The following is an 11,396-nucleotide window of genomic DNA, read 5'->3' as shown; positions in this document are numbered from 1 at the left end:
CTTTCCCTGCCCCCAAAAAAAGTAATCAGGCTGTGGGTGGGTAAGAGGTTAAGAGGGGACACAGCCAAGACAGTTGACCCAAGGTGACCAAAGGCATATTCCATACCATACGATGTTGTGCTCAGCAATAAAAGTTCAGGGAAAGGAGGAGGAAGGGAGGTCGTTCTAAACATACCTCATTTTGTCTCACCCAGCATTAAGGAACTTAAGAAGTGAACCGCTGATCTCTGAAAGATTCCAGTGCCCTATTCTTGGAACCGTCCCATAAGGTTCTGTAATCCTGTTCCAAAGCAGGCTGATGTCTTGCATGGCACTGATCACTTATGCATTCTCTGCTTCAATACAGATCCATTTTCATACCACATCTTTTTTTTGGTTCCTCTGTTTTTTGTTTAGAGGATTTCCAAATATCTGATCTCAGTTTCTTTGGAAAGTAAAGAAAGAAGCTCTAATACTGAAAAGAATATATAGACAGAGGTTATTGTATGTGCTAGAAGTCCAAGGAACCACTGCTGTCCTTGAAGGAGAACGGTAACATTCCCAATGTGTGTTCCTAATGCATGTAGTCTTAGGAGCAAATATGGCTAGTAAGATTGGAAGCTTTGAGAACTAACAAGGAAGAGCAGAGGTTCTTTAGCAGAGGCTGTACTCTTACTGTGGTTGCTAGATATATCAGAGCAATAAACGGTTGCCAGAAACTACCGAGTACAACAGAGCTGCTTCTGAGATTCTGTGTTACAGAAGGAACTGAAACAATACCAGAGATTTACCTGCAAATATTAATGTATCAGCTGAGGGACTGTGGGATGAGAGCATGCTCTTTACAGATGCTGCAGAGTAAAAGTTTATGGTCTTGGATGATACTGCAGATTCATACTCATAGATTATGAATGTTCATTGCAGTAACTCATCTGAGCTGGGGTTTTCCCTGTCCCCAGGTTATTGTACTAGTAAATCAAAATTCAGTTCTAACTAAATACTTGCCATGCTATTCAGAACTTGATACCAAAAAGCGCTGACACAGGGAATCAGGAAATCACTGTTACCTAAGTTACTTTTAGAAATTATGTATGCACTTAAATTTGGAGACACAAAGGATACTCATTTGTGTTTAGCAGGCTGTGCCTTTATAAATAGTGACCAACAATGTACTTAAATGAAGCTTCTATTCAGAGCAACTATGGAGAGTATTTGCCTTGGTACAAATACCGTTTATTTGTTTTAGTTTTAGCCTTTCTAATTTAAATTTGTTTTGTTTATTTGGACCCAACACAACTGGATTAAGGCTATTTAAAGAACACACGTGAATGTTTCTTCTAATTATTTAAAGATAGGTCTTGGTTAGTGTAATTGTTGAAATATAGATTTGCTTTCATGTTTTCTGCATACATATATTTCTTTATCTACAATAGCTGTTAACATTTTTCTTTTTTAGGCTTCCAGTGAAAAAGACTTAACTGTACCAAAGACTATTTCAGACCTTCCTCCTCTTTCAAGCAGTTTAATGGCCATAGTTACGAAGTCAGTTAATGTTGTCAGGTAAATGTTTCTACATTAATTTGTCCAAGGTTGTTGCTAATGTAGAATGGCTTATATGTTGTCAATAAAGTTTTGATTTCTAATTTCAAGTAAGTTTTGAGGAACTAGATGCTTACTAAGTTTACCTGCACGACTTCATAATCCCTTTCCCTTGATATATTCCTTGTAGGTATTGATTGGAGGAGTTGGTTCCATTTTTTTACTGCTTCTAAGAGCATTTCTTATTTACAAGACTGTTCATCTAAATGAGTTCTTTAGTCATACATCTTGGCTTGCTTCTTTCATAAGATGCTTATAAACATTAGTCCCCTCAATATAGAGGTATTTAGATGAAAAAATAAAAATATTTACCAGAAGTAGCATTAATCCTTTAATTGAATGTCTGCAATGAGGTGACAAATGTACTATAGCTGTATTAAAATCACAAAATTCAAAATAGTTTTAAAGTATCGGAGTCCTAAAAGCTCCCAAAAGTAGGGTTATGTGATTTTTTTTTCAATACTTAAACTGGGTTTTTTTATTTGCTATATTTAGTGAGTACCCTGAATATCTTCTAAAATTGTCACAAGTGAATTTCGTTATCTTCCTTTGCTTAGTTTGTTCATATTCAGTTTTTCTTTACATGACTATACACAACAGAGTTATTTTGAATGATCAAGGAGCTAATGTGTATTCCTTAGAAGACCTATCATTCTCCATGACTTATCACAACTAACTCCTATTCTTACTTCCTCATCTGACAGGCATTGAATATCCCTGTCTCTGCTGTCATGAGATTTTTTTTCTTATCAATCCTTCTCTAGTTCTAGTTGAACGTGCAAAACAAAGGACTCCAGAGAGTCCAGCAATAGGTTTCCTAATCCAAATCTTGTTCTTCTGTGAGGCAGCAGCTGTCCATCAAGTTGCTCTCTTTTAGTGAAACACAATTATTTTACACAGCTCTTTTGAAAAGAGATGCAGAAATTCAATGAATTCCTCTGAAACTTTTTCTTGTGGCCAAGGAGAATCTTTTCCATTCTTGACAGAGAAAACTGCTAGTTTGGACTGTTTAGATTGTTTCTATGAGTACTTTTATAAACATGTATCTATCTTCTAGTATTTTTCTTTTTAGTGCAAAGAAGATCTAAGTCAGGAGATAATTTACTTCTGCTTCCACTGGTCCCTCAGGACCGAGACTACTTTTAAGGCTGTTTTCTTTTATTCATCTATATTGACAGGCCATAATCAGAGTCCAGTAGTAAATCATTCAATATCTCAGAAATTGTCATCTTTCCATGCCAATGCAAAAGCCTTTGACATTACAGAATCTGATTCAAGCTTCTGTTCTGTGAACAGACAATCATCTTGCATCAGGTTCTGCAGTGTCTATTACGTTTTCAGTTAGTAATTAGTCAATCTCTGGCACTGAATTTCAGTCCTTATACCAGTGATAATACCGAGTGACTTGGTGATATCTGACCTTGGAACAGACTGCCCAGGGAAGTGGTGGAGTCACCATCCCTGGAAGTATTTAAAAGACTTGTAGATGAGGCGCTTAGGGACATGGTTTAGTGGGCATGGTAGCGTTGGGTTGACGGTTGGACTCAATGATCTTAGAGGTCTTTTCCAACCTTAATGATTCTATGATTCTATGATTAATTGTGTGAGTGTCCTTTCCTTTAATAGGGAACTATCTGTATAGGAACCAATTACTTATCTCTTTTACTTATATGTGTTTGTAAATAGTTTATTGTTCTGTTCTATTTTATCTTTGCCTGCAGGCTCCTGTGACCCTTGTTGAGAAGGGAGGTGGGGAAAGGCACCTGCATTGAGTCTGCAGTGAGTCTTATTACAGGTTAATAAAATTACAGTGTTCCTTCACGGAACTAAAGAGTGTGCTTACTGACCTAAACAGTGATAACAATAAAGTCAAAAGTCTGATCAGAATACTGTCACTTAGCAATTTAAGAGCAATATTAAATGGAATTGATACCTGGTCAGATTAGTCCACAATGATATAATAAAACCAATGCAATGCATGAGTGACTTCATAATACTTATTTCAGAACCTAGAGAGGTTTCATCTTTCTCAGCTCTTTGAAGCAATATTTGAGCTTCTACAAAGCTTATTTAATGAATCACTAGTGAAGGTTGGTTCTTTTCTTAACCACATACTTCATTTAGATATCTCAGCACGATAAAAGCCTGAAGAACAATTAAAGTTGGAACTGGGTATTTATGGTGTTCACTTTTGGTAACAGATAATAATATTACCAAAGGTATTTTGAAATATTTTAGGGAAAGTTAATGTAACATCTACTGCTCTCAGTTTCCCCTTTAGTTCTTCACAGGGCATTTAGTTTTGTGATTTGAGGAGTATGAGGATTACAGATCTTGTCATTCTCCTGCTTTATCCCTCTTGTTCTTCTATTTTTCTCTGTTTTTGAGAATTGCTTCTGAGTTAAATTTGTTATTTTTACCATTAAACTATAATGACTAATTAGTGGTTTCATTCTGTAGTATTGCCTCATTCCATACTGCAGTTTAGTTTGGTTGCTAGACCTCTTCCTTTACTCCCTTGTTTCATTTTTCTTAACTTGTGTCCCAAAACACCTCTAAAGTTTGCTGGTTATAATATCATCTCTTCTAAAAGTGAGTCTCTTAAGATACATATAGAGTTAGTCTTTATCTTAGACTTTACAATAAACAGTTGTTTTGATTTTGTCAGTCCGTCCATACTTTCAATATCTAAAATGTAGTCTGGAAGTGTTTTGGGGCTATATTTAATTATAAACGTTCTTCACTGTTTTGTAATGGGAAACCCATAATTTTTATGAGATATGCATTTTAGACCAAAGTGTTAATTAAACTTCAGTTTCTAATCAGGCTACAAGTAGTAATAGTTTTAAGGGCATGAGTAGTTACTAACAAACCATTGGAGTCATATAACGTATTTTTTTAACTTCAGTAGAAATTGAAGTTAGAAATTTCAGTACAAATTATGAGAGTTAGATTCAAGTAGAACCAAAATAGTCCACGAGCTCTTAATTTCTCTTAACAGCTACTTATTCTGCGTACAAACTTTTTCATTTTCTTCCCAAGCAATTTACCATTCTGCTAACTCAGATATTCTCAGTTCCAGAAGCAGCATGTAGTCCTCAATTACCCAATATCCACTGCTTTGTCCTGCATGGTATCTTTGAAGCTATGGTGGCAGGGTTGCATAATCACAAACTTGTTGTGTTCAGTTCTATTTTGAAGGAAACATGATTTATAACGTATTTTTGCTTTATTTTTTCCTTAGGTCATTTTTAAATGAATTAATGGAATGCATTCTCTCTGAAGAAATTGAAGGGATTTTTAATCTAACAGCTACTGTCTGCATTGTGATTATAATTAAAGGTCAGTCAAACCATTTTTGTCCATTTTTTTTCTTTCTTTTTTTTATGTGCTACATTTTGAAAGCTGAGTTCTTATACAATTCAACAGGCAATTTTCCTCATCCTGTTAAGTTACCATTTTTCTACAGGATTTAAGGTTATATCACTTGTAAATTATGTTGTTAAGCTTTGGACTTTCAAACTTTGTGTAGTGAGTTTAAAAATACAACTGTCTGCTAACTCATAGGGTCCATCTCTATATTCTGATTTGCTGATATACACAGTAATTAATCCAGGACAGTGAAAATCTAATTTAATATCTAATCTTTCATTAAACAAACTTTTATGTTAAAAAAATATTTGATGAAAATATGCAGGAGCTTTTTTTGATAAATCATTTTTGTCCAACTTTTCAACATAATCTTATTTCAAATAGGTAAGCACAAAACTTCACTGCTAAAGGATATTGCACCTGCCATTCAAAGGAAGCTGATAACATGCAAGGATGCTGCCACAGAAGAATCTAGCAGCACTGGAAGGTAAATGTGCTGTGGGAAATGAACACTAACCGCTCCTATACCCTCTCTGCAATAATTGGCTGTGTTTTGTACTTACATAATACAGTTAGAGCATTCTGAATGATAGCAAGGTTTAAAATAGTGGGTAAAAAAAATTGTGAGGTATTGAGCCCAGCACAGTATTAAATTTCCTGCCCATACATTTGCTGTGATTGCAATCTTTACATATTTAGTTTGGGTTTTTTCATTTAATTTGAATGTGTTAGGACTTGATCCTGTATATTGCAGGATTCAGTTCTGAAATTCAGTTCTGTTAGCAGCAGATGTAGAACAAAGCAAGTAGTCTATTTATTATTTCTTATTCTAGATTTTTCTCCCACATTTTGGTATTAGGCATATGAATCCATACCTATGCAAATGGTAAAAATTTAACTGAATATAACAATGACTTTAAGACCTTTCCCCAGGTGATTTTATTTTGCTCTTTTTTGGGATTTCGGTGTCATATCTGGTTGACTTTTAGATTCTTTGGACAAGTTTCTTGAAAGTGATTGGCTACATTGTATTTGCAATCATTTATTTCAGACCTGCCTAAGATAGACAGTCATGATGAATGCTTTATCCTTAAGTGTCTCAAACGTGCTTAAGTCTAAAAATTTATTAACATTTGATTTCTACCTAGTTACTGAACTGCCTATGGAATTCAACAACATGCAAAGTAGGCATTAAAAAGCACAAACATAGATATGAAGGAAACAGACTATGGTTATGGACATTCATCCAAAAATACTGAGAAAGTTATTAATGCACCACAGTGGCCTGAACATGCAGAAGCCCTTGCAATCTTTAATTCTTCAAACTGATGATCCTTACTATTCAGTCAAACAATGGATGTAGAGTAGACAGACTTTAAATTTGAAAACAAAACAAAACCAAACAAATCCACTTTCATTTTACTCAACAGTTTCTTGCATGGCCCTTCAGACCTAAGCACACTTCCACGGCACACTCTTCTGGTGGATCACTAACCTGAGGCATGTTGTTCTCTGACATTGTAATGACTAGACATAGACCTTTGGTGGCTGTGCTATGACTGAATTGATGTCACTGATTTAAAGCCAATACTAAGGTTATGAGATGCTATGAAAAGTAAGGTAATTTATCAAGGAGGTCACGTGGGCTATATCTCTTTCCTATTCTGATACTTCAAATCCTTAGAGTTTGCACTTGGGTTGTATCAAGAAGCTCAACAGCCACACTAAGTGTTCTGGCAGTGGTAGAACTTTCAGAGGGCTGTACAGTAAATATCCATTTGCAGTTGGTTCAGAAGTGCAGAAGGTAAATTGGATTTTTCTAGGAAAAAAAAAAAAAGCCTGATATTCAGGCCAATACAATAGAGTAGCTGTGTTGTTGCTAACAAAATATGCATTCATTCATTTAAATCTGCTATTATATCAGAGCCCAAAAGGTATTATGTATTATATATCTTTAAAGAGATATATCATCTTAAGAAATAGACCAGAAAGTTTTATGATATATATGAACCACTTCAGTTATGTACCATCAAAAAAGAGATTTAATTAAAAGAAAATAAGGGGGGGTGGGGTGGAAATCAGAACCAGTGCACCCTTCACTTCCATTTCCTGTTTGACATAAGTAAATAGAAAACAGAAATTTTGCTGTCTAGACTTTGAGTAGTTTCCACAGAGGACACTGTGCTCATGTAACATAAAATTGATAAAGAAGCAAAAAATATTTTATTTAAAAAAAAAATCACTACGTAATTGGACTTCTAAAACTTAGAGTGACTCTGCTTCCTGGGTAGATTGTTTTAATTAGTTGCTCGGCTGTGAACAAATTTCTTTTGATTGGGACCTAGCTTAGAAACAAAATCAAACAAAAATAAATAAAAAAAACCAAACAATTTTTTTTCCCATGAAATCATTTAACGTTGGGTTGCCAAGTGTTCTACTAGAATATTTTTAAAAATAATAACAATGATCTGGAAAAGAAAGGTGAGCAGCAGAGTATCATGATTCAGTTTGCACTTCTTTTAATCAAGACAGTAGAAAAGGCTGAGAAATTAAAGCAAATCTTAACATGATTAAATAAATAGGCACATTAAAATGAATAACTGCTGCCACTTGAGTGCACTACTGACTATAAATTTCAGTAAGAACACAGATAATTGCTTTATGAATCTATGTGATAATCTCTGCCCAGTGAACAGGGACAAATCAACCTAGAAGCTGGGGCAGATGAAGAGCATAAGATGCTACCCAGTGTTTTAATTTTGTGATACATGAATGGCTACCTTTGTATAATACAAAACCAAAAGATAGTTGCAGATAAGATTAAAAGATTAGGAATATGAACATGATGATGGGAAGTATTTTTAACAAGAATCAGAATTGCAATATGATAACAAAATTTAGAAGCTATCACACAGCTTTGCAGAATTTGAGAGGATTCATATTTGTATAGGTATGTTGGGGATTTTTTCTCTCCGGAAGAGAGAAAGAATTCATGCTGAAAAAAGGTTAGGAGGAAGTTCTTTGATGGTTAGGTTTTGCTTGACTAATTTAAAGCGATTGCACTTTCTCAGATAGACATAATGTTGGATCAGGCTGGGCCTCTAGTGTCTTCTGACTTGCCTTTTGTAGTGCTCTGGTACAAGTGTGCTAATGTATAACTAAAATGTGATTATATACAGTCTGAAATGTGCCCCGTTGTTTGTAAACTATTTTATCATCCTACTCTGCTTACCAAACCCCAAAATTTTAGTTATGGTATGCTGCAAGCTAGATCTCTGATCATTACTTTGAGCACAATCTTATAACACACAGTGCGGCACTGATGCATGCTAAAATATATTACGGGTTTTTTAACTCATACTTAATAGTATTATTACTTTTTGCTTCTGAATGCATTATCTCATAATAACTCCTTGAGGGATTATTTTATTTAATACCCAGGTATACCAGGAAATAGTGACATTCTTTAATTTCCCAAGAGATTTGGCGTTCTGTGCCAGCATCTTAAATTTAGACTTAAAAGTAATCTATTACGTATTAGCAAAGAAAGAAAAAAGAAGAAAATGCTGCCTGGTGTAGTAATTAAAGTGCTGCCCTTAAACAAGGAATTGTTGCACTAATTCAGAAGCAAAACTTTTCACTGTAATTTAGTCTTCCCTCTTCAGCTGAGTTAGCAGTTTAAGATGGCCCTGTGGGTCTATTATATTAAAAATGCTGTTCAGTGCACTTCAAAATTCTGGACAACATATGTATATTGAGAGAATTTCCTCAAGAGTAATGGCACACACATTAGTTTAGTTTATAAAATGCAAATATTTGTGCCTAGCAAGAAAAATGCGAATAAAGCTGTCAATGCAGTGATTTGGAGGCTAGAGAAAAATGTTCCATGCTCTATAAAAACAACTGTGCTATAGAATAATATCTTTGACTTAATATTTTGTATTTACTTTAATTAGCATTTTGATATATGGGTATTAGAATTTAAATTTAGCTAATGGCTGTGCTGAAAGATATTCTTTAGTATAATGATTTAGCTGGCTTCCCAAACTCTTTATTGCACTCTCATTGCATCTGTAAATAATGATTCCTGAATTGTTTTGTAATATAACTTTGCGTATGACTTGTTTGCCACCTACCTAAAAGTTCACTAGAAAGGTACCTGGTAAAACTGACTTAAATTTGTCTGGGGAGGCGTACAGTTATTCTGAATGACGGCTTGTTGTCCAATGTGCTGCTGGTACATGGTCCAACATTACAGATCTATTGTTTTATTAGCCTTAAATTCTAACAAACTAAAATTTATACAAAGTAGCATTGTGTCCAAACCCACAGTACTTAACTAGTTATACTAATTTTATAGTACATTATAGTACTAGCTTATTTTGACAGTTGAGTTCCATCACGGCTTATATATAGCACTATATCCAGACACACCCGTGGCGGTCTGAATTCAGGAAGCCCTAACATCCAAGATACTGCTACGAAAATGCAGTTGCCTCTTGTATTTCAGGTCTTGGTGTCTCATGATGAATGCCCTAACTCATCACGTTTAATGACTGACTAATCTTGCTTATTTGGGGCATCAGTCTAGGACTATGATAATAAAAATATGGAGAAAAAAATGCTTGAGAAATACAGATGACAGAATCTTTTACAAAAGTAACGTGAAGGATAAAGTTTACAGTGGTTAGCAGTGAAATAATGTTTTGACAGAAGACGAAAGTGCCCATTTTTGTCTTTTGAGAGTATTTAGAGCAGTATTAGAAGTAGTTGCGTGAGAATGCAACTACGAAAGCTAGGTGAGTGACTATGTCAGGGAATGCCAGAAAATAGAAAGGGCCTGCCAAATGGAAATTTCAGAGCTGACCTTTGAGATTGTTTAAGGAGTAATGTGAGACAAAAGAGAGTCAGGAAGGGACTAAGATGGGTGTAATGCAGCTGAAGGAGGCAGCTGCTAATAAGGGTAAGATAGAAAGCTCAGGCTTGGAAAAAAATTGCCACAGGTGAGGAGAAAAATTATGAAGACTGAAGAATGAGGGAGAAAGGAAGAAAGCAAAAGAATGAAAAGTGCCCTTAGTATGAGTTATCAGTAAAGGGTTTGACTATTTATGTTTGAAAAAAGACCAAAATGCAGAAAAGACCAAAAATGAAGAAAACAAGTGGGTTCTTTAAATAGATGATGAAATATTAGAAAATGTGCTTGAATTGACATAGTAATTTAAACTGGCTTGCTGTAGATTAGACTATAGCTAAAGATGATCAGCAGAAAAATGGAAAAGGTGAAAGAAAAAAACCCAGCTATTTCAAAAGTAGTTCTGTAGCGATAGGTACAGAGAATTAAATCATGTTCACTGCTGAACATGAGCCGGCAGTGTGCCCAGGTGGCCAAGAAGACCAACGGCATCCTGGCCTGTATCAGAAGGAGTGTGGGCAGCAGCAGTAGGGAGGAGATCGTGCCCCTATACTCGGCCCTGGTGAGGCTGCACCTCGAATACTGTGTTCAGTTTTGGGCCCCTCACTGCAAGAAGGACACTGAGGTGCTGGAGCGTGTCCAGAGAAGGGCAACGAAGCTGGTGAAGGGTCTAGAGAACAAGTCTTACGAGGAGCGGCTGAGGGAACTGGGACTGTTTAGCCTGGAGAAGAGGAGGCTGAGGGGAGACCTCATCGCGCTCTACAACTACCTGGAAGGAGGTTGTAGCGAGGTGGGGGTTGGTCTCTTCTCCCAAGTAACAAGCGATAGGACGAGAGGAAATGGCCTCAAGTTGCGCCAAGGGAGGTTTAGACTGGACATTAGGAAAAATTTCTTTACTGAAAGAGAGGTAGAGTCACCATCCCTGGAGGTATTTAAAAGACGTGTAGATGAGGCGCTTAGGGACATGGTTTAGTGGGCATGGTAGCGTTGGGTTGACGGTTGGACTCAATGGTCTTAGAGGTCTTTTCCAACCTTAATGATCTATGAAATAGTCAAGGATTGATTTAGCATTTAGCATATCTAACCCTGTTATGCATTGTTTTATGCCATTTCAGAATCCTGTATGAATCATCTCTGAAAATTTTGGATGAATTTTTGAATCCTTGACCACGCGGAAGCTTTTGTCATGAAAATTAAAGGAAGGAAGATGTATTGTATTTTTAAAAAGATTATCTTGTAAACTTATTAATAGTTAAAGTTTGTTTTCTGTTATTGTGTACATTTAAAGCTAGCAAAATGTATAAAAGTGTGTATAGAAATCATGTAATAGTAAAGATTTTTCAAACAGCTGCGAAGAGGTTCTTCTGCATAGAAATGACTTATTTGGGAGGGATGTAAAATCAGTATCTTTGTTTTTATAAAACAAATAATTGTAGCTTACATACATTGAGGTAGCACATAACCTCAGTCTCTGGGAAGACTATAGAGCATATTCCTAGAGGTTATGGAAATGAATTTCATTTGGGGACATGTG

General features: G+C 35.6%; 1 protein-coding gene across 1 annotated transcript in view; it reads left to right on the top strand.

The window, feature by feature from the left end:
- Positions 1-11,164, top strand: part of NCAPG2 (non-SMC condensin II complex, subunit G2) — a gene marked incomplete at its 5' end in the record, with an annotated part of 35,790 nt that extends 24,626 nt beyond the window's left edge. The window contains 4 exons of the mRNA XM_009586886.1: positions 1,436-1,539; positions 4,823-4,920; positions 5,335-5,437; positions 10,978-11,164. Of these exons, the coding sequence (XP_009585181.1) occupies positions 1,436-1,539; positions 4,823-4,920; positions 5,335-5,437; positions 10,978-11,029 (357 nt within the window). The remainder of the gene's footprint in view (positions 1-1,435; positions 1,540-4,822; positions 4,921-5,334; positions 5,438-10,977) is intronic.
- Positions 11,165-11,396: the final 232 nt, after the last annotated feature.

The sequence above is a fragment of the Fulmarus glacialis genome, unplaced genomic scaffold (genome assembly GCF_000690835.1).
Source record: "Fulmarus glacialis isolate BGI_N327 unplaced genomic scaffold, ASM69083v1 scaffold521, whole genome shotgun sequence".
NCBI classification, from domain to species: domain Eukaryota; kingdom Metazoa; phylum Chordata; class Aves; order Procellariiformes; family Procellariidae; genus Fulmarus; species Fulmarus glacialis.
The sequence above is the reverse complement of the archived record's forward strand: the minus strand, read 5'-3'. Positions and strand labels throughout refer to the sequence as shown.